At 36.6% G+C, this 23,872-nt stretch overlaps 2 protein-coding genes across 3 annotated transcripts; both read right to left on the bottom strand.

Annotated features, from left to right (window-relative positions):
* Nucleotides 1-116: 116 nt before the first annotated feature.
* Nucleotides 117-3,014, bottom strand: LOC148905609 (lachesin-like). Of its 2 annotated transcripts, XM_089040407.1 has the most exons (5): nucleotides 2,932-3,014; nucleotides 2,572-2,654; nucleotides 1,498-1,827; nucleotides 634-886; nucleotides 117-350 (listed from the first exon to the last, which is right to left on the bottom strand). In XM_089040407.1, the coding sequence occupies exons 2-4, from the start codon at nucleotides 2,642-2,644 to the stop codon at nucleotides 642-644; spliced, it is 648 nt and encodes a 215-aa protein (XP_088896533.1). In that variant the 5' UTR covers nucleotides 2,645-2,654; nucleotides 2,932-3,014; the 3' UTR covers nucleotides 117-350; nucleotides 634-641. The 2 variants fall into 2 exon arrangements, with proteins under 2 accessions (XP_088896533.1, XP_088896532.1); XM_089040406.1 differs by lacking the exon at nucleotides 2,932-3,014 and having other exon boundaries at nucleotides 2,572-2,740.
* A 5,768-nt stretch (nucleotides 3,015-8,782) lies between these two features.
* LOC148905608 (pi/alpha-stichotoxin-Hmg5b-like) lies at nucleotides 8,783-12,011 on the bottom strand. Its single transcript, XM_089040474.1, has 3 exons — nucleotides 11,909-12,011; nucleotides 11,602-11,691; nucleotides 8,783-9,058 (listed from the first exon to the last, which is right to left on the bottom strand). Exons 1-3 carry the CDS (start codon nucleotides 11,973-11,975, stop codon nucleotides 8,892-8,894), a joined length of 324 nt encoding a protein of 107 aa, XP_088896600.1. The 5' UTR covers nucleotides 11,976-12,011; the 3' UTR covers nucleotides 8,783-8,891.
* Nucleotides 12,012-23,872: the final 11,861 nt, after the last annotated feature.

The following is a 23,872-nucleotide window of genomic DNA, read 5'->3' as shown; positions in this document are numbered from 1 at the left end:
ATTGATGAAATTAAGGTGTAAAGGAATTTAAAAACCCGTCCTCTGTACAAGTTTTATTGTGATAAGCATTTGGTTTTATCCTGACTAGAAGCCAACCATACCTCATTTAAGGGACGTACAATTAGTCTCCTCCCCAAAACCGTTTGACACGTGACAGCAGTACTTTCCCCCTGATTCTTTACCAGTGATGTTGAATGACGTCACACTGGAATTAGCTATTATTGTGTTCGTATCTCTGTGTATCCATGTAACACGAGGTGCTGGATCTCCAGAAGCAATACATCTTAGTGTTATTGAATCTCCTTGTTTGCCATAAAGGTTTGAGGTTAGATAAAAGATGCGAGGCAAAGCTACAATAAATAAATAAAAAAAAGACAATAAACATAGGTCTTGCTCATACTAGTCAAGTGTAATATCCAAATTTCGATATTTCTGATAAAGTTGTCAAGCACAAAACAACTCGAGTCGAGGGTCCAGGGGAAAAAAAAATCATCGTAATTGTTTTTCTGTTTCGCTGGAGCGTTGACTCAGGTTATTTTGTGCTTGATGATGGCTAAATCAGAATATCGAACGTTGACTACATAGGGATTGGTAGAGTTGTATATTTATGTACGTTTATGTAAGCCGTTTTACCTATTATTTCAAGGGACGGTGCAGTTGGTCTCTTCCCCAAAATCGTTTGACACGTGACAGCAGTACTTTCCTCCTGATGCTTTACCAGTGATGTTGAATGACGTCACACTAGAATTAGCTATTTTTCTGTGGGTATCCTTGTGTATCCATGAAATATGAGGTGCTGGATGTCCAGAGGCATTACATCTTAATGTTATTGAATCTCCTTGTTTTCCATAAAGGTGCGAGGTCAGATAGTTGATACGAGGCAAAGCTACACATAGAAATAGAGAGAGAATGAATGTGAGATTTTGCTCTTGCTGGCAGAGCGTGTGAAAGTCAGGTTTAGAAAAATTGGTGAAAATTTTTCATCAAGCCAGGTTCCGATTGCGGCAAACATACCAATGCAAGAATCGAGGCCCGGATTGATTAAGGCATGTTCGACTACTTTTAACATTTTATTTTTCTCCTACCTTTCGGACAAATTATTGCCTTGAAGCTTCAAGGAAATGATAGAAATGATGAATTCAATGATGAGTATATGCAATGTGGGAGAAATGTTATTACTTTGATTTTTGATGTCAATTCGGATTGTACGCTTGAATTTGATTGCGATTGAAGATATCATGTTCATGATCAAATATCTTATATTCAACGTACTTAAAATTTTCTCACATTATAAGATAAATTATGCATTTTTTAACAGCTGCTTTTGCCTGCGTTATGTTTACTTGGCAGAAATAATGAGCTTACAACCCAATATTTGATTGTAATGTTGACGGCATTATTTGTTTTCTTATTTGACTTTCAGGTATCATGTTTATTGAAATCGGACAGTAGGATAAACTTATTTATTCCATACAGCGGTCTGGGTGCGTTACTCACCATATACGAAGAGCATCGTGCATGACTTTTCTGATGGTTCACCAATACAAGTAACCTCACAGCAATATGATCCACTTCTGTCCTTATCAACATCAGGGATGATAATTGTTACATTCGATCCACCAATAACAGAGAAATGAGCATCCATATTATTCATTATCAAAATATATTTCTGTGTAGTTTGGGGTCGTTGGGCTATCTGTCTATTGTCGTAAATAAGTGTAGATACAACAAATTTCTGGTTGCAATCATAATGCCAGGTGATGTGAACAGTAGATCCAACATGTCCAAACTTTTGATTCGAAGGTTTTGAAATCCACTTGATACCATCTGTTGGACACAATAATTGTATTAGAAAAATAAATAAAGGATTTGATTTCGCATGATTTTTATGGTAAGCGTTTTTTGCGAAATGTCAACTTTCACATCAGATCCAAATGTTACATAAGCTCTGGGTAGCAATTTATTTATAATAATATCACATTATCGCTGCCTACGAAAAGTCGTGCGCGAGTAGATTGTAATAAAAACTATTTAGACACGCATAATAATTTGTCTTTGATTTTCTCCGGTCGTTTTTATACAGCAACTTAACTATATAAAATGGCTCGAATTTTGACTAAAACTGTTCAACTGCATGTCGCATTCTTTTCAGTGGCGAAGCTTAATTTGCGCGGGAAGTCTATTAAAATACATGAGCTTTTTTGGATTGTAACACAATTATATAAGTTAAGGAACACAACCAATTGAAAAGAACAGAATGCAGAAATATCACAGTTTTTTTTTTTCTTTGGCCGAGAACATCAAGTATTGTCCTACAAAGATGCAGACATCTTTACATGAAGACATTTGCTCTATGCGAAATATTGCCTTCTAAAAGACTCTTCCGGTCAAGGGAAGCCTGTTAAAAAGCAACTGTTTGAAGTGTTTTATAAATGAAGGTGATAATAAGATCAGGTGTCATTTTGGTTTCTAAATTTGTAAGAAAGTGTGGTCTATTAGGCAATCCAAAACCAAAGGTCTATCGGGAGCTAGTTTAATGATGAATTACTTTTGTTTCTAACTTCAACATACCTGACAAGTTCACACACGATAGAAGAAAGAAAACAGTAAAAATAAGGCGGAAGGTCAGCGGAAAAGAATCCATCCTCTTTAATCTATGATACAAAAAGGCAAGATTCGGTGTATGTCGTTAGGAGGTAAGGAAGAAATTCATCCAGTAAATAAACTCATGAGACAATAAAGAAAACGAAAACGCTAAATATGAGAATAAATTAACAAATACTAATAATATAGCGTGAAAGTAGAATAATATTTAAAACAAAATGCAATATCACGAAATAATCTCAAATAAAAAAAATATTTATCAAATAAACAATACTAATACGTAGAATGAAATAACTAATGATCAAATAGAACATAAAAGACATTAACCTTTTTGATCAAGAGCCTTTGTCGTATCGTTTGCTTTGTTTCTTTTTCTACATTTTGAAACAGCAACTTCACCGCAAACTTATTTGAATAAAAAGCGAAAACCCAGACTACATAGGAAATTCTTGACAATTCAAGAGTTTTGTAGAGTGATACCGGAATACTTGGATCCAACATAAGGTTTGACAAGCTAAATTACAATAATGGTATGAACACTCGAATTCGAACAAAGTTTATTACATGTCATCTATTGATACAGACGTTTTTCTTTATTTGTGGTACCAAAATACAAGCCATAAGTCACCAGTCAAACCACAATTCGAAACAGCTTTGCACGTGCTTTTATTTGTACTTTGATTATTGTTTTTTTTCCCTGACAGAAGTATCAGAAGGGAATGTGTATGGTGATATGAAAACCAGTCTGTTTGTTTTAATTGTGATTCATTGTTTCGTTCGTACAATACGGATGTTTTCTTATGTGTTACGCCTATTACAGTTAAGCTGTCACCTGATCTAAAACAATAGCATATTATCCATTCCAAGTTTGAGAAAAAACTAGGTCGAGTTTGCTTGCAATGCATTTTAGGGGTGTTTTAGGGGGCAATCGGATAGACGCCATCTTAGGAAATATATTCCCTACAACAGTCCCAAAATACATTGCAGTTTTTCCCTCAACTTCGACGCAGCTTTTCTCTTGACCTCAGGATGGCTAATAATACGTGATAGGACTTTAAAAATTCAGTGTTTTTAAAAGAACCGTAGACACAAATCCTTGGTATGCATGTAAAATCGGACATCTAATTTGATAAGATTAACGGCATTTTCAAGACACTTCCAAGCGTAATGCAATAGTAAAAATAGGCATAGTCAACTAACTGCAAGAGCAGCTAAGACATAGTGAATCATCTAACTCCAACAATACCATTGTGAATATACAAACACTGACTCGCAAAGTGTACACCTATTTCAAAAAAGGAAACCTTGACGGTCCGATATCTGAAATGTGTGATCTGAGAATAATATAAGTTTTGCTTTAGTGTTTTCTTTTTTTAAATATGGAAAACAAAATCACATTTCTATCTCAAAATTCGTGCTTCATATTCCAATTTAATACATATCAAGTTTTGCTCCTAACATTAGTGTCAAAGTTGGAGTTCAGAAAGGTCACTCCATTAATGGAATCATATAATTCCATATTTGGATTGCGGGTCTTTACCCTGAAGTCAAAGATGGCGAACAAGCGTGTGCTCGTCGGCTGGCGAAACGGCTGAGAGACATTCACGAGCTTGGCGAAGACGAAAAACAAGAAAAAACTCCAAGAAATACGATAAAAACAAGCTTTTCCACAGTTCCTTTTATAAGACCGGGAAAGGGAGCTTTGACACTTATTGTTTGATATGGGAAACGTCGTTGATCGGCTGTGAATATATTAAAAAATTGGAGCGTGCTACGTTGGTCTAAGATTTCAGATTTCACATATTCGACCGTCATTTTGGCGCATTCCTGCGCCGATGTTCAAAAAGTTTTTAAAGCAAAATCCGAATTAATACAGGACTTTGACAACCTCTAGATCTCTCGCCTGCAATCACAATGTTATGAATCAGCGGATACGCGCTTATGCAAATTTCCCGTCTGTTTTGCTAACCGTTTTGGACTTGTAGTTTTGGGAGAGCAGGTGATGATCACTTCAGCTATGTTACTCTCCAGCAGTTATTTAGACCTAGTATACTTGGGCTTGTACGAACAAAGAATGTTCTGGTTATCAGTGTATACGCGATCCTATTGTTGAGTTATGAATTTTGTTAACGTGATTTTTTTAATGCTTTTGTTATGGGGCGGGCATGGCATTTACTATATTGTATGAGCTAGTTCTATGGACTAAACTCCTTTGCTTGAAGGTTTCTTTATATTTTACTCAGACTTTTAAAGTTAAAATGTAGTAGAGAACATTCTTGTGAGCTGTCAGTCAAAAAATCGGCCATATCTCTACAGGTTATACAGAGCATAGGTTTTGGGGGTGAATCAGCCAATCAGAGCGCGCGGAGTAGCAACCTATAACCTAAAACTAAAGAGTTAAAAACTTTAAGAGTTACATGGCTAGTAGTCGTTTAATGGGTGTATAGGTCGCACTCTTATTCATGAAATGAAAGTGATTCATAGGTTATCCGTTCGTCTAATCAACTATTACCAAAGAAAGTCATTTACATACTATTTGAAATCCTATGATGGACAATGTTTTGCTGCCTCTGCTCCTGAACTATGGAATTCATACAAACTTTAAGTTTATTTCAATCTGCTCTAAAAAACTAATTAGCTCAGATCCGTTTTTCTTGCTAAATCTCATCGTAAATATTATTTTCATTGTATTAATTGAAACTCCCATTTCATTACTCTCGTATCTATCATTATGATTGCGTCTAAAGCAGATTCTGGATAGGTCATTTACAAAAATATGTATTGATCCAATGGAAACTGCGCAACAGAAGTATTTAAGATATTTAAAGCGAGATAATTTAACAATAAATATCCTTGTTCTTAAAACGTAACTCACCTTCCTCACGATAGGCTACTGCAACTGTAGCCAGAACAGCAACAATAACCAAGCAAAGAAAGCGGTTATGATACATAGCTTCTCTTTCTTCTGCAATTAACAAAACAAACTGCAGTTCAAGAAAAGTACTTAGTCACTCAGGCTGGGAATTTGTAATTTGAAGTAATTTGAAGAATTGTAAACTTGGACTGTTGTTTTATGTTATGTTTTGTGTTATATTACAGTTAGTTTTATAGAAATGGCTTAAAGTACGATCTGAACGAGTTACTAGACTATCCAGCAATGTCGCACTTGAAAAGCAAATGTTGCTGGATCTAGATCTTGTACTCACCGTTGCTTACCTGTACTTTCTAACCAGTGTGTCCACTTCGTACTCGATGTGACAGAAGATATAGAATGACTCATCTACGAACACCTCTTGCCTTCTTATGCACCAGCAGTCAAAAAAAAAAAAAAAAAAAAAAAAAAAAAAAAAAAAAAAAAAAAAAAAAAAAAAAGAAAAGAAAAGAAAGAAAGAAAAAAGAAAAGAAAAGAAAAAAAGAAAAAATCGAAGCGGTGCGCTGATTATTGAATATAGTGTTGTTATTATAATTGCCTTTTTTCATTTCTGAACAAAATAACATTGGTCTTTGTAATAGCAGATTCGGCCTCGTGTCGACACATTTACATGACAGGTGGTCCAAACTGTGATTAAACCAAGTTAAAAAAAAGTCGAACCACATGGTTAATAACGCGATAGCTTCTAGACGACAAGGCGTAAAGCCGTATGGGCGTTTTTATCCCAAGAGGTATAACACGCAGAGAAGGACACTATCCTAATTTTATTTTTGAAGTTCAATATGGATTTTCTGAGTCTAACTTGTTACAGTTTTAATTCTAAAACATAAATTTATTCCCATAACATTTGTGAAGAAACGACGCAGTCTTTTGTTGTAATTACCCTTTCGTGTGGTAAAGTAGACAGGGCGAAAAGGCGACCGCTGCGGTAAAATTTCCTCATTTGCATTTTGACTTCAATTTGTTCTTGCTCAAATATACGTATTTCATTGTTAACTATTTAAGTTGAATGCAAATTTATAGTCCTACAGAATTGAGAAGGACACGAAAAGGGAATATCACGGAATCCTCGTAAATTAATAAAAAGAAATCCTTTCGATTAAAATCGATCAGTCGCAAACACAGCAACCAAGTTCACCAGCCAGTACGCGGGACTTCGGATAACATCGGCTATCCTCGCCATGCGCTGCTCACTGTGCACGTGGGATCCGAAAGTTTATCCGAAAGTTTACAACCCTTACACCGGGATGAACTTTATGTCAGTTCTATCGTATGTCATTTAACTATATTTATCGCTAGTTAAATTAAATATGATATGAAGTATATCAGGGTAAACTCGATCGATGGCATAGTGTCTACTGCTTATTAATATGCAGTAGACACAAAAACCGTTTAGGTTACCGATGTGTTTCTTCCTTCAGAGTCGTGGATTCATTTTTGAAGAGTTGCAGGGATTCTGGATCTAAATATTACCAATTGTAAACATTTTCATCAAGTTTTAATAGATGCAATATTTTTATTATATCTGCGTTAACACGTTCAAGCAAGTGAATAGATGGTTCTAACAGCTTTTAAGTTAATACTTTCTTGCATGGACTCTTGAAAGGAAAATGTTATTTTGTGCGGAAGAGTAAAAAAAGGGCGAAAGTGCGTTTTGTCGAACTTGGATGTTAACATTGCATTTAAAATCAACTCGTTCTTGCTCAGACGTACCTCAATAATAAATATTGTAATCGAGCATGAATTTATAGTCCTACAAAATATATAGGAAGAATGGGGATATAAGTATTTTTGCGGAATTTATCATAGTAAGAGAGAATGTTTGTTAAAGTAGATTGTCGGCGCACAGTTGTGATTTCATTTTACTTTCCCAATTAAACCCTCTAATGGGCTATTTTCAGAAATAACCTTCAAACGTCCAATAGCTTTTTATTTAGTTTTTGTTATTTTTTCAAGACTGCAGGAAGTCGATTTTCTGGCACTAGCCAAAGATAAATCATCTGACCGTTGATGCATTATGTGATATGATGTCATAGTGACAATTTGGTATGTTGTGACCCCCACGCCCCCCCCCCCCCCCACGCCCCCACGCACCCCATGACAAATCCTGGATAAGTCCCTGCTTAACGTAATTCAGCCATGTTGCCTGCAAGTTTTTAAGTTCATTAAACTATATAAGGGGAAGTTAATCTATATATAGGTACAGGAAACCATTAGTAGAGAATGGATAAGTACATCCCTTCCAAGGAAAACAAACACTCGATCGATCGATAAAAGTCAATAAAATACACAAACTGGACGACAAATTCGATGGAGATTCAATGTTTTGGCTGGTTCCAGGTGGTTTCAAGATGGTTTCAGGTCGTTTCAGGCCGTTTCAGGCCGTTTTAGGTCGTTTTAGATGGTTTCAGGCCGTTCCTTGTTTTAGTAACAGTACCCGCACGAGTTATATGTTATTGCATTAACTAAAGTAATGATTTTTGTTTTGGTTACTTAAACGTATCTATTTCTAGTCGAATATTTTTATGAAAAAGGGATTTTCATGCCGAAACCTTCAACGAGTGGGTGGACGAGGAATTTACTGCGTCATAATTTACATAAAAGAGTACTCACACGAGTTTTATATTAGTTTATTTATAGTTCCTTTCACGGTTTCCGACGCCATATTTGGGGTAGGGGGGGGGGGGGGGCAGGCAAATTTACTAAGAAGCGTAGGGAAAGAGATACGTTTTTCGTAATATTCTTATTCTCAGGGTACCCCGCGAGCAAAGTCTCCTTACCCTTCCCCCGAGTGAGAGAAAGGAAAGAGTCTTCTTTCCTTTCTCTCACTCGGGGGAAGGTAAAGGAGACTCTGCTCGCAAAGTATTCTGAGGTAAATTTTGGAGGCCAAACTTTTTCTGTAGATGGAGAATCTTCTGTTCAATAATGTTTTGTGTGGTGTTTTTGAGCCAATGGAGCCACCATAAAACTGGTTCTCAGAGAGACGGAGGCTTGCTTTGGGGTTTGCTACCAAGACTCGTTTATGCTAGTTCAATTTGACCGTAAAGAAATGTTCAAACCGAATCCACAGACTTTCTTCTGTCTTACAATGACTAAATCCCAAATAGTCTTCTACTTCATTCAAAGTTTTCCCGTGTCAAAACTTGTTAGTCTTATTATCACATGTCATTTCTTCAATGTGGAATGGGTCAATATTTAGCTATAACGATAACGTTAAAGTCTATCAGACAGAAAACATACACGATATTTTCATTACTGAGATGTTTTAATCAGCTTTGATTAACTAGAACTAACATTCAACAATAGAATTCAGGGAATTCTTTTCTTTATATGTTGAGTTTAAAGGTTGTGATGTCTAGCCCTTATATACAACGCAGCAGATTCCTCCAGCTGTGTTGCAATGTTTGAAATACCCGTATCCATCAGGACAACCAAATCTAAAAAACCAGTAATCTTCCCACCGGCTTTCGCACAAACATGGTATTGCCCTTTCCTCTAGCTTGCCATCTGGTGATGAAGAATCTGGGATGGAGAAATATTACATGAGACGATTTTTCTAGCAAGCACGCAAACGCGTACAGAGTATTAAAGAGGAATAAAAAAAGATTGTAGTGGAAGGAAATAAGAACAAAAGAAAACAAAGAAGAAAGGAAATAGAAAAAAGGAACCAAAAGAATATAAAATAAATATTAAACAATTGAGTTAATGATCGAGGGCGTAAATGTGTTTTGGAAAAAAAGAAAGGCTTATCAAGTCTTTGCGAAGCTTAACTCACAAAATTTGATAGACAGTTGTAATTTACAACAATGTCAGCAATTAATTATCTTTTGTGTCTTGTTGCCTGAATCTCTTGCTCTTGAATTTTTTCGCCTGCGCTTCGTCAACTAGTGAGTTTAAGTTTTCATCAATTATGTCAGTAAAAGGGGAGTCTTTTCGGTCAATTTAAAGAGGCTTCGGCCGGTGATTCGTTTATTCTTTGTCAATCAGTTTTCATCATTTCAATCAGTAAAAGGCGGGTCTTTTCGGTCGATTTCTGGGGGCTTAAGCTGGTTATTCCTTTATTTGTCACATCGGCTTAAAGAAACGTCAAAAATACAAGGTTTCTTTATATTTTACTCAGACTTTTGAAGTTAGAAACATTCTTGTGAACTGTCAAACCGAACAAGCGGCCATATCTCTAAATAGAGTATAGGCTTTGGAAGCGAATCAGACATTCAAATTACGCGGATTAGCTAAGCTATAATTTCTAACTAAAGAGAAAATAACTTTAAGCACTTCATGGCTAGTAGTCGTTTAATGGGTGTATAGGCTGCATTCTTATTCATGAAAAAAAAGTTAGTACATGCAGTGCAAGTGGCTAGTTCCTCTGTCACTCCTTCAGAGAGTGCAAGAAACATTGGCGTTATTTACGATAATACCTTATCTCTGGACAGTCATATAACTCAGATTTGTAAATCTGCTTTTTATTTTATTAGAAACATTTCACGCATTAGGACATTTTTAAGTTTTGAAACCACTAAGATATTAATTCACGCTTTCATTACAAATAAGTTACATAATTGTAATGCCTTACTTTTTGGTTTACCGAAGCATCTTTTGCAGAGGCTGCAGTATGTACAAAACACTGATGCCAGGCTGGTTACCTTATCACGCAAATCTCAGCATATCACACCCATTTTAGTACAGCTGCATTGGTTGCCGATTGAGCAGCGTATCGAATTTAAAATTCTTCTTTTTACGTATAAAGTTATCCATGGTACTGCGCCAAAGTATCTCTGCGATTTACTTGAGCCTTATGCTCCTCAACGCTGTTTGAGATCTGGTTCTAAGAGGTTACTCAAGGTTTCAAATTATAATCTAAAGTCTTATGGATACCGCGCTTTTTCTATTTCTGCTCCAATGCTTTGGAATGCCTTGCCACTGCAAATTAAATGTAGTACATCTTTAAATATTTTCAAGATATATCTCAAAACATACTTATTTCGCAAAGCTTTTCATTAATCATTCGTTAATCTTATTGACTTTTAGATTACTTTTTTTTTTGATTTTGATATTACAGATATTGTTATTATTAAAGTGTATATGACACCAAAAAATTTTAATGTTAAGAATGTGTAGTTTATTGGCATTAATAAGAATATCACGGTTAAATTTGTTCCAAAAACGTATTTCTCTAGAAATTCAAAAAATTTTAGCACGAGTTGTGACGTCATTTTGTTTACAAGTCTCCAGATTTAGTTGCAAATACATGAAATATGTTTGAATATAGAATCTTAATTTCAAGTAGTACACTTTTCAATTTCCCAACATTGGAAGAGTACTACGTAAGCTATCAAATGAAGCTGACTAAAATATGTCTTTTGTTGTTAATTTATATGAATTACAATTTATATTTAGTGCATTACTACTGAATCTAGAGTACGTGTCAACAAAATGACGTCACAAATTGGGATTAACTTTCGCAAATATCTCAAGAAATAAGCTTTTGAAACAAATGTTGTTACGATATATTTATTATTACTAACAAACTATACATTTTAAATGATGGAATGTTTTCGTGTCATATACACTTTAATTATTATTATTAATTATTATTTGTTTGTAAAGCGCTTTTGGACATTTTAGGAAATAAATATAAATAAGATATTATTAAAATATTATTATTATCATAGGTTCTCCGTTCGTCTAATCAACTATTACTAAAGAAAGTCTATTACATACTGTTTGAAATCCTATGATGGACAATGTTTTGCTGTCTCTACTACTGAACTATGGAATTCACTCTACGCACTTTAAGTTCATTCCAATCTGCTCTAAAAACTCGTTTGTTCAGATCCATTTTTCTTGCTCATTTTCATCGTAAATACTATTTTCATTGTAATAATTGAAACTCCCATTTCATTACTCTTGTATCTATCATTATGATTGCGTCTAAAGCAGCTTCTGGATAGGTCATTTACAGAAAAATGTATTGATCCAAAGGAAACTGCGCAATAGAAGTACTTAAGATATTTAACGCGAGATAATTTAATAATAAATATCCTTCTTCTTAAAACGTAACTCACCTTCCTCACGATAGGCTACTGCAACTGTAGCCAGAACAGCAACAATAACCAAGCAAAGAAAGCGGTTATGATACATAGCTTCTCTTTCTTCTGCAATTAACAAAACAAACTGCAGTTCAAGAAAAGGACTTTGTCACTAAGGCTGGGAATGTGTAATTTGAAGTAGTTTGAGGAATTGAAACAGTTTGTAAACTTGGACGGTTGTTTTATGTTATGTTTTGTGTTATATCACATGCAGTTAGCTTTAAAGAAATAACTTGAAAAGCAAATGTTGTTGGATCTAGATCTTGTACTCACCGTTACTTACCTGTGCTTTCTAAACAGTGTGTCCAATTCTCGTACCTCGGTGTGACAAAAGATCTAGAATGACTCATCTACGAACATCTCTTGCGCTCTTATGCACCAGCAATCAAAAAAAAAAAAAAAAAAAAAAAAAAAAAAAAAAAAAAATCGAATTGATGTCTGATATTTAGCCTGATAGTCTTGATGTTTGCCTATTTTTGATTTCTGAACAAAATAACATTGGTCTTTGTAATAGCAGATTCGGCTTCGTTTCCCACATTTACTATTATGGTGTTTGCTTCTACGCAGTGCCATTGATCCTAGTTTCTTTTCAAGTGTTGTGAGACATTAAGGAAAGTATCAACAAATACAGGAAAAGTGGTCCAATTCCCATACGGTTCAAACCTGTGATTAAACCAACTTAATAAAAAAAGTCCAACCCTAAGGTTAATGATGCGGCAGCTTCTAGAAGACCTAGACGATAAGGCGTAAATCCGTAAGGGCGTTCTGATCCCAAGAGGTATGACAAGCAGAGAAGGACACCAGCCTAATTTTACATTTCAAGTTCAATATGGACTTTCTTCTTAGAAATTCAATTCTATAAAATAAATTCATCCCCATAAAAGTTTGTTAAGATAAGACACAGCTTCCCGTTTTGAATATCCTTTGGTAAGGTAAAAGGCCGGTAAAAAAAGGGATGGAGGGAGAGAGGAAAGTACGTGTTGTGGCCTTGGGTATTAAGGCGGTGCCGTGGCAGACATCTCTCGTTTGAATGCTTTAGATTTAACTTATTACTGCTCAAAATTACTTCAGGGTTAGATATTCCAATCAAACATGAATTTATAGCACTACATAATTTAGGAATAATTTGGATAAAAGAACTTTTGCGCAAATCGCTGTTCTAAATGCTTATTCACATCACATTCTTATATTTCATATATTTTAAATATCAAAAGCTTAATAATATAAGCAATTAATTGTCGTCGAAAATGCCATTAGCTTCGAACTTGTCATTAAACAGCATGAGAATGAAAAAAAAGTTCTAAAATAATTATTGGTTAATAACGCGATAGCTTCTAGAAGAGATGGCGTAAAGCCGTAAGGGCGTTTTGATCCCAAGAGGTATAACACGCAGAGAAGGAAACTATCCCAATTTTATTTTTTAAAATTCAATATGGACTTTCTTAGTCTAACTTGTTACAGTTTTAATTCTAAAACATAAATTTATTCCTATAACATTTGTGAAGAAACGACGCAGTCTTTCGTTATAATTACCCTTTAGTGAGGTAAAGTAGACGGGGCGAAAAGGCGACCGCTGCGGTAAAATTTCCTCATTTGCATTTTCACTTCAACTTGTTCTTGCTGACATATACGTATTTCATTGTTAAATATTTTTAAAAGTTGAATACGAATTTATAGTCCTACAGAATTTAGAAGGACACGAAAAGTGAATATCACGGAATCCTCGTCAATTAATAAAAAGAAAGAATTTCGATTCAAATCGACCTGTTTTTTTTTATATCTTACTCAACTCTTGTTCCAGCTGTCGCGACTCTCTTATTCCTGTTCTATTGTGCTAAACGTAGGCATATCTCACGATAACGTCTAATTCTTTTAATAGCTATATTTTTGAATTATAAAAATACAGCAGATGCATGAATAAAGAAATGTATAAGTTTTGTTTTGCCTACTCTACTCTTTTATATTTTTACTCTTCTTTAACTTTTGAATATGAATTGCTAATCCTCTTAAATTGTTTTATATCACTGGATTAAAAACATTTAGGTTACTGACGTGTTTCTTTCCTCAGAGTCGTGGATTGATTTTTGAAGGGTTGCAGGGATTCTGGACCTAAATGTTACCAATTGTAAACATTTTCATCAAGTTTTAATAGATGCAATATTTTTATTATATCTGCGTTAACACGTTCAAGCAAGTGAATAGATGGTTCTAACAGCTTTTAAGTTAATACTTTCTTGCATGGACTCTTGAAAGGAAAATGTTATTTTGTGCGGAAGAGTAAAAAAAGGGCGAAAGTGCGTTTTGTCGAACTTGGATGTTAACATTGCATTTAAAATCAACTCGTTCTTGCTCAGACGTACCTCAATAATAAATATTGTAATCGAGCATGAATTTATAGTCCTACAAAATATATAGGAAGAATGGGGATATAAGTATTTTTGCGGAATTTATCATAGTAAGAGAGAATGTTTGTTAAAGTAGATTGTCGGCGGACAGTTGTGATTTCATTTTACTCTCCCAATTAAACCCTCTAATGGACTATTTTCAGAAATAACCTTCAAACGTCCAATAGCTTTTTATTTAGTTTTTGTTATTTTTTCAAGACTGCAGGAAGTCGATTTTCTGCCAATAAGGCCCTCGGTCGAGTAAACATTATAAACATCAGTTTGTAAACGTGAGTTTCATGAACGTCATCTATGTATTCAATTACATAGCCTTTTTTTTTGTTCTACTCTCATGGGGGAATTAAAAGCTGGGAATTTCGTGTTCTGAAGACCTTTTCAAACCATGAATTGTTTTATGAATTTCCTCGATGCATGTACGAAAGGATTTCTCCAAGATTGTACGATGAGTTTCAATTTCGGAAAGAGTGAAAAAGCTGCGAAGTTTGATTTTTCGGTCCGCAAATTGACCAATCATAGCGCGTGTAATTACCTTGCCATATAATGCATAGTTCTTATTAACCGAGTGCAAAAACTAAAGTTGACAGCGCGTGTCAAACGAGAACTGCATTGGATGGGCTTTCTGTACGTGCCCTAAGTCATGTAGTGTTTGAGTCGCTCAGAAAGAGAAGTTCAGTTTTATACTTTGAATGTCTTTAGCTATAGTTTAACGTTTTCTGAAATACTAGTTCAAGGACGGCGGAGCAGTTTTTTGATTGGGGGGGCTCAATAGTGACATTGTATGGCAAGGTGGGGTTTCGTTTAGTGAAAATGTAATAAAATTTCACGAAAAGTGGGGGGACTAAAGCCCCCCCTCCCGGTTCCGCCGTCCCTGTAGTTATTAAAAGTGAGGCTTTCTTTTGCAAAACATGTAAATGCAAAGAAAAAAAGGCATCAAAAGAAGACCTCAAGAACTCAACACAAGGTGAGAAGAAAACTGTTGTACTTCAAATTTCCTTTAGAATTCAAGATATTCACAACTATAAGATGAAAAATTCTGATAAGTTCAAACTTTTCATATCACATTTGAGCATGCGTATCAAAGCTGAAATTGAGCCTGTGGTGAATTTTTAGCCTTCCTGCCATGTTCCCATGACAATCATGACGTCATCATATTCGAACACTTCCGGATACGAAATGTTTTCCGTTCACACTAATATAGCTAGCCGGCGTTTTCAAATTGTTCCTCGATAGAGACCGTATTCAAAAATTTCCGTTTTCGGTGAAGAATTGCTCCGGAATCGCCCGGCATAGTGTGGACGGAGCCTAAATATAATTCTAGCTTTTTGTGTTTTCTGCATAGAATAAGAAAAAAATCACATTTCTAACTCAAAGCTCATGCTTCATATTCCAATATAAAAGGAAATTACGTTGATCGGCTGTGAATATATTTAAAAAATTGGAGCGTGCTACGTTGGTCTAAGATTTCAGATTTCAGATATTCGACCGTCATTTGGGCGCATTCCTGCGCCGATGTTCAAGCAGTTTTTAAACCAAAATCCGAACCTCTAGGTATCTCGCTTGCAATCACGATGTTATGGATCAGCGGATGCGTGCATGCTTATGCAAATTCCCCGTCTGTTTTGCTAACCGTTTTGGTCTTGTAGTTTTGGGAGAGCAGATGATGATCACTTCAGCTATGTCACTCTCCAACAGTTATTTAGACCTAGCGTACTTGGGCCTGTACGAACAAAGATTCTTTGGTTATCATGATATACGCGATTCTATTGTGCAATAGGAGCTCTAACTTTAATTTGTGAACATGATTTTTTGATCGTTTTCATAGAGCAGACAGAGCTATTAGGGCTTTCAATTGCAATGTAGGTCATAGGCTAAGTTTACAAAAAATAAACATAAACAACTCCAAAAGTAATTTTCACAAATAAATACGACATATTCTTAAGTATGAACTCACCCAAGGCATATACATTTTAGTCTTATTATCACGTGTCATTTCTTCAATGTGGAATGGGTCAATATTTAGTTATAACGATAACGTTAAAGTCTAACAGACAGAAAACATACACGATATTCTCATTACTGAGATGTTTTAATCAGGTTTGATTAACCAGATCTAACATTTAACAATAGAATTCAGGGAATTCTTTTATTTATAAGTTGAATTTTAAGGTGGTGATATCTAACCCTTTCATTTAAGGCAGCAGATTCCAAAAAAAGATTTGCAATGTGAGTTATAGCCGTATCCATGAGGACATCTAATTTTAAAAAACCAGTAATCTCCCCAGCCGTAGCCTCTGCACCAACATCCTGTTGCCCTTTCCTCTAGCTTGTCATCTGGTGATGGAGAATCTGGGATGGAGAAATATTAAATGAGACTATTTTCCTAGCATATATGCACTCAAACGCGTACAAAGTATTAAAGAGAGAGAGAGAGAGAGAAAGATTATAGTGGAAGGAAAAAAGAACAAAAAAGAAATCAAAGAAGAAAGGAAATAAAAAAAAGACACGAAAAGAATGGAAAATAAATACCAAAAAATTAGTTAATGATCGAGGAAGTAAATGTGCTTTCGAAAAACAGAAAGGCTTATCAAGTCTTTGCAAAGCTTAACTCACAAAATTTGGTAGAAAGTTGTAATTTACAACAATGTTAGAATAAATTTTGCCTGAATCAAAATATTAAAGATGTTAAACTAAAAAGTATCTCTTGTTTTTGAATTTTTTCGCCTGCGTTTCGTCAACAAGTGAGTTCAACATTTATGTCAGTAAAAGGGGGGTCCTTTGTTCGATTTCTAGAGGCTTCGGTTGACAATTCCTTTATTTGCCAAATCGGCTTAAAAAAACGTCAAAAATGGAAGGTTGCATTGTATTTTACTCAGACTTTTGATTTAAAACTTTTCAAACTAAATTAGCTGTGCATAGAAAACGGAAGGTAATTTTCATATGCCTTAATTTCTTGAAACTCAATGAAAAAGGATACCCTATTGATGTACCTTGTGTTGAGCTAAACAAACGACGAAAAAGGTAGGAGTTTTCTATTTCACTAACATTTTAAAAAGAATAATCGATTTTTCCTTATTTTTTAGGAAATAGGGTACCTTTTTTCACACAATCGAAAAACAGAGTTTTATAATGAAAAAGGGTAGATTTGCATCATTTGCCAGAAATGTTAAAACTGGGAAAAGAGTCCGAATTGAACGACCTTCATTCAATAATTAAGTGAAAAGTAGAATTGCCGGAATGTTCCACTGATTACCTTTGCTGACCTGTGCTTTCTAACCAGTGTGTCCAATGCTCGTACTCAATATGACAGAAGATCTAGAATGACTCATCTACGAACATCTCTTGCACTCTTATGCACCAGCAGTCAAAAAAGTCTAAGTGGTGCCCTGACTATTGAATATAGGGTTGTTATTATAATTTCTTTTTATGTCTGATATTTAGCCTGATAGTCTTGATATTTGCCTTTTTTCATTTCTGAACAAAAACACATTTGTCTTTGCATGTTCAGCCTCGTGTCGCCACATTTACATGACAGGTGGTCCAAACTGTGAGCAAACCAACCTAAAAATAAGTCGAACCATTAAGTCCCCACAATCGTTTGTTAAGAAAAGACTTCAAAGCTTCCCGCTTTGAACATCCTTTGATTAGGGAAAAAGTAAAAAAGAGGGAGTGGTTGGGGGGGGGGGGGGGGGAAAGTACGTTGTTTCCTTGGGCATTAAGGCGGCGTTGAGGTAGAATTAACTCATTTGAATGTCTGCTTTAACTTATCACTGCTCAAAATTACTTCAAGGTAAAATATTTCAGTCAAACATGAATTGATAATGCTACATAATTTGAAGGAATAATTTGGATAAAAGAGGTTTTGCGTATCAAAAGCTTAATATTCTAAGACATGACTTGGCGTCGAAAATGCAATTAGCTTGGAACTTGGAGGAAACAATAGTGGAATAATTATTAGTTAATAAAGCGATAGCTTCTAGAAGAGAAGGCGTAAAGCCCTAAGGGCGTTTTGATCCCAAGAGGTATGACACGCAGAGAAGGACACTATCCTAATTCTCTTTCACCATACTACACATTATGCCCTTATTATACGTACTTTCTTGCGCATGCGCAAAGCCCACATTCCAAAGAAAACCATTGTTATACAAATAGCAAACAGGTATATGATGTGAACGCCGGACAGACCAGGTCTCTCCTTTCTTTGTGCCAGCGCACAAGGTAAGCTCACGTTCCTTGCTCGTTTTACTTGATACAATTTTGAAAACGAGTTGACTATTAACGGGACTTTGTTCCTGTGCCTTTATATTTCTCAGCAAATTTGCCTGAAGAAAAATGCCGAAGACTACCGAAGAGTCTCTCCATGCAGATAATACGGTTAATCCTGACGATTTGCCGCTTCTACAAGATGACGGTCCATCTTTGTCGACCGAGCTGTTTACAGAAGAGTCGCTGTCCTTCCTACAACAGAGATTAGGAATAGACTCCATTGTGTCGACGATAGATGATTTGTCTAACCTCGTAAAGAGATCTCAAGACGTTAAGGATGATGAACCATCACCTAAACGTGCTCGACTGAGCTATGATCCGAGTGCCTCACTCGGCGATTTGGCAAGCGATATGTTATCTGACGACGCCGAATCTGAACTCCCGCCCTCTATCTTCGATGATCAAGAGAATAAAGGTCCCAAAGTCAAAGAAGCTTTGGCGAAACGAGTAAACGAATCGTTTACTACTAAACCTATTGAAGACAAGATGAAGCCTCTGCTTCAGAAATATCACACGCCTGAGAATTGCGAACTCTTGTGCGTGCCACGGGTGAATTCACCTTTGTGGAACGAGCTTCCACACAAAGCAAACTGTGGACCTTGGCGTCCAAGAAATACAAAAGATGATTGTTAAAACTGCTCAAGTTTTAGTGTCTTTGGCTGAATCAGCTATAAAGGCCAAGAAGGAGAAAGAACTCCTTGAACCACAAGAGCTCCTTGGAGCCCTTTCTGATGCTCTTGCATTCATTGGGAATGCTGGTTTTCAGACATCACTCAAGCGGCGAGATTTGCTCGAGGCTTCTCTCAGCAAAGACTACCAGTCTTTATGTTCCGCTTCTACTCCAGTTACAACTCATCTCTTCGGAGATGACTTGTCTAAGAAAGTAGACGATATTGCTAAGGCGAACAGAATTACCGTCAAGATCACCAAGAATCCTGATACTCGAGCAAGTGGTGGAAACAGAAACCGCAATCGTCAAGGACAAGGCTCTAAGGATTTTTTGTCCTCAAAGCCGGGCCCAGCCCGGCGCAACAACAATTACAACAGATTCAATCACAACCGCTCGACGCCTCGTTACGAGAAAAAACAACAGTCGACAGAGTCAGACACTGCTGCTCAGAAACACAAGTAAATGATGTAAGTGTTTCTCCTTTTGCTGGTAATCTAGCTCATAAAGTCCATGAATGGTCTAAGATCACCACAGACCCTTGGATTCTACAATCTATTCAAGGTTATCGTCTTGAATTCGAGACAAAACCACGGCAATTTCGTCGTCCGGTCTCTCGACCTCTTTCTGACTCAGATCACGCTTTAATTGCCTCTGAGGTCGAAAAATTGCTCTCTAAACGAGCGATCGTTAAAACGAACCATCTTTCAGATGAGTTTATCTCGAATTTATTCTTGGTTCCCAAAAAGACAGGTGATCTTAGACCAGTCATAAATCTTAAACCACTCAATGAGTTTGTTCGTACTATCCATTTTAAGATGGAAAGTATAGATTATGTCAAGCATTTGTTGCAACCAGGCGAATTTATGGCAACAATTGACTTAAAAGATGCTTATTTTAGTATTCCTACTCATCCTAATGACCGGAAATATTTACGGTTTACTTGGGAAAATTCGCTTTATGAGTTTTCATGTCTCCCGTTTGGGTATAAACTAGCCCCTCGTACATTAACGAAAATTCTCAAACCCGTCTATGCAGCCTTGAGATTCCGAGGCATTAGGGTTGTATTCTATATTGACGACACTTTGGTGATCGGCAAAACAGCAGAACAATGCTCTATTCATTCGCAAGAAGTGTGTGAATTTTTGACACGCTTGGGATACACCATAAACATTGCTAAATCCCAGCTCAACCCTTCGAAAACAATAACTTTTCTTGGGTTTGTTATCGATTCAGAATCCATGACTATATTGCTTCCTGAGAGTAAGATTGAAAAGATCGTCTCTCATTGTAAACGGCTTTTATTGAACTCCGCTCCTACTGTTCGCGAGGTCGCCCAAGTTTCGGGTCTCTTAGTTTCTGCTTTCCGAGCTGTAAAGTATATGAAACTGTTCTATCGCTCGACCGAAATGTGCAAATCTGAGCTTATTTCTCGTGGCGCTTCTTTTGAAGACCCATGTCCACTGAGTGTCCAAGCACGCGACGATCTACAGTGGGTAATCCATAACATTGCTGATCATAACGGTTTAGCCTTGATTGCATCCGCACCCGATATCACTATAGCATGTGACGCCAGTGGTGTGGGTTGGGGAGCGTGTTGTAATACACTTAACACAGGTGGTTTGTGGTCTCTAACCGAAACCACTCATCACATTAATTATCTCGAAACCTTAGCGGCGTTTTTCGCTCTGAAATGTTTCACTAAAGAATTGCGCAATGCTCATGTCCAGTTCCAAATCGATAATACAACGGCCGTTTATTATATTAACAACATGGGTGGAATTCACTCTACCGCTATTAACCAGCTATCAAGAACTATCTGGGAATGGTGCATAGCTAGAAACCTAATGCTCAGTGCCGTCCATGTTTCGGGTATTCATAACGAAACTGCGGACTTTAACTCTCGCCACTTTAATGACAAAACGGAATGGAGCCTCCATCCCACTGTGTTTAAGTGGTTGTCGCAGGCAACGTTCGATCCTGATATAGATCTTTTTGCCTCGCGCCTGAACGCCAAAGTGCGTCGTTTTGTGTCGTGGTCACCAGATCCGTCGGCTTTTGCATGTGACGCAGTTTCTCTAGTTTGGAAAGATTTTAATGCGTACGCCTTTCCTCCTTTTAGCCTTATTGCAAGAGTTCTAATCCAACTGAAGAGAGACAAGGTCCAACGTGTGTTACTCGTAACCCCAGTGTGGCCTTCCCAGTCATGGTATCCAAGTCTTCTGGAAATGTCTACAGCTCGTCCAATTCTACTGCCCAGGTGGCCCAATCTGCTGATCCTGCGTCACAACGACCAAGTCCACCCTCTTCGAGATCAGCTTCAACTGGCTGGTTGGACTGTGTCAGGCAACAGCTCGTTGACCAAGGCATTTCAAAAGACGCTGCCAAAGTTATCTGTCAGTCTTGGTCTCAGGGCACCTGCAAGCAATACAGTGCAGCCTGGCACTACTGGTGTAGCTGGTGCGGTACTAGGTCGCTTGATTTATTTCAAGCACCTGTAACAGCCTTTCTGGATTTCCTTAATGATGTATTTAACGAAGGCAAAGCTTACAGTACTGTGAATACCTATAGGTCAGCGGTGTCCACAGTCCTAGAAGTTGTTTGTGGTCGCAAGCTCGGCTCCGACCTCCTAGTGACACGCTTTATGAAAGGTGTGTTTATGGCCAAACCTCCTCAGCCCAAGTACAGGGATACATGGGATGACGGTGTGGTGACTGAGTATCTCGAACGTCTATCTCCCTATTCTGGTCTGAAGCTGAAAGAGTTGACCCTGAAGGTGGCCGCCTTAATTGCTCTAGTTACTGCCCAAAGGTGCCAGTCACTTCATAAGCTCAGCCTCGATAACATGTGGGTCTATGAAGACAAGATCGTATTTCTAATAAAGGACCGTATTAAGACATCTCGACCAGGAAAGACTTTTCCAAAGGTCGAGATTCCACGCTTTGCTGAAAACATTAATTTGTGCCCACGTGCACACCTCTTGCATTATATTGCTCAAACTAAATCCCTAAGAACTTTGGATGAGGGTACAGTGAATCAGTTATTTATTTCATTTTGTAAGCCCCATAGGGCAGTTCGCTCGTGCACCATAGCTCGTTGGCTTAAGACTGTGCTTCAGCAAGCCTCTGTAGACACATCAATCTATAAGGCTCATAGTTTTCGTTCCGCAGCTAGTTCTGCAGCCCTACTTAAAGGAGCCTCCATTTCAGACATTTTGAAGCTAGCTGACTGGTCGGCTGCCAGCACGTTTAATAGGTTTTACAATAAACCTATCGTTACTACAAGCAAATCTGTAGGTGCTATTGTCTTGTCATAATAATAAAGACTATGACCAGTACATTTTGATTGCATCTTCTTACTAATGTCATTTGGCATCATGTCTTTAAACACGCATAATAAGGGCATAATGTGTAGTATGGTGAAAGAGAATTGAAAATTAGACAAGAGGTAGACTTACCTTGAAGGATAATTGTAATTCTATGAGCCATATGGAACATTATGACCTTATTTTCCCACCCGGGTCGGAGCATGATATATGACTTCCCAACCCCTACTAGTGTTATGATACCAAATGTTCTTGTTTGTTTTAATCTGCACATAAGAAAAGGAGAGGCCTGGTCTGTCCGGCGTTCACATTATATACCTGTTTGCTATTTGTATAACAATGGTTTTCTTTGGAATGTGGGCTTTGCGCATGCGCAAGAAAGTACGCATAATAAGGTCATAATGTTCCATATGGCTCATAGAATTACAATTATCCTTCAAGGTAAGTCTACCTCTTGTCTAATTTTCAATTTTACTTTTGAAATTCAATATGGACTTTCTTAGTCTAACTGGTTACAGTTTTAATTCTAAAACCTAAATTTTTTCCCATAACATTTGTGAAGAAACGACGCAGTCTTTCGTTGTAATTACCCTTTCGTGAGGTAAAGTAGACAGGACGAAAAGGCGACCGCTGCGGCAAAATTTCCTTAGTTGCATTTTGACTTCAACTTGTTCAGATTGCTCAAATATACGTACTTTATTGTTATATATTTAAGTTGAATACGAATTTATAGTCCTACAGAATTTAGAAGGACACGAAAAGTGAATATCACGGAATCCTCGTCAATTAATAAAAAGAAAGAATTTCGATTCAAATCGACCTGTTTTTTTTTATATCTTACTCAACTCTTGTTCCAGCTGTCGCGACTCTCTTATTCCTGTTCTATTGTGCTAAACGTAGGCATATCTCACGATAACGTCTAATTCTTTTAATAGCTATATTTTTGAATTATAAAAATACAGCAGATGCATGAATAAAGAAATGTATAAGTTTTGTTTTGCCTACTCTACTCTTTTCTATTTTTACTTTTCTGCACCTTTTGGCTATTAAATTTTTTATATCACTGGATAAAAAAACATTTAGGTTACCGAAGGGTTTCTTTCTTCAGAGCCTTGGGTGTTAAGGCGAGCACGACGGTAAAAAGACCTTATTTACATTGCATTTGAATTCAACTCGTTCTTGCACAAACTTACCTCAATAATAAACATTTTAATCCAGCATGAATTTATAGTCCTACGAAATATGAAGGAATAATATGGATACAACTGCTTTTACGGGATTTACCGTAGTAAGAGAGGATGTTTACAAAAGTAGATTGTTGGCGGACAGTGGTGAAAATATCGAATTTCATTTTACTTTCCCAATGAAACCCTCTAGTAACCTTCAAACGTCCAATAGTTTTTTAATGATTTTTAAAAATTTTCCCAAGACTGCATGAAGTAGATGGAACTTTCACAAATGTTTGACTGTTTTTAAATGCTTAAATGGCTTTTGTCCTTCTTATTTATCCAACATTTTTTGTCTGAATTCAGAAGTACATAAGTATAATGCTCGTTCTAGAAATAATATTCATATGCACAAAGTTTC

The sequence above is a fragment of the Actinia tenebrosa genome, unplaced genomic scaffold (assembly GCF_029948245.1).
Source record: "Actinia tenebrosa isolate PJP-AT-01 unplaced genomic scaffold, QUT_ActTen_1.0 PGA_scaffold7__59_contigs__length_16204524, whole genome shotgun sequence".
NCBI lineage: Eukaryota > Metazoa > Cnidaria > Anthozoa > Actiniaria > Actiniidae > Actinia > Actinia tenebrosa.
This window is presented reverse-complemented; position numbering and strand designations above follow the sequence as displayed.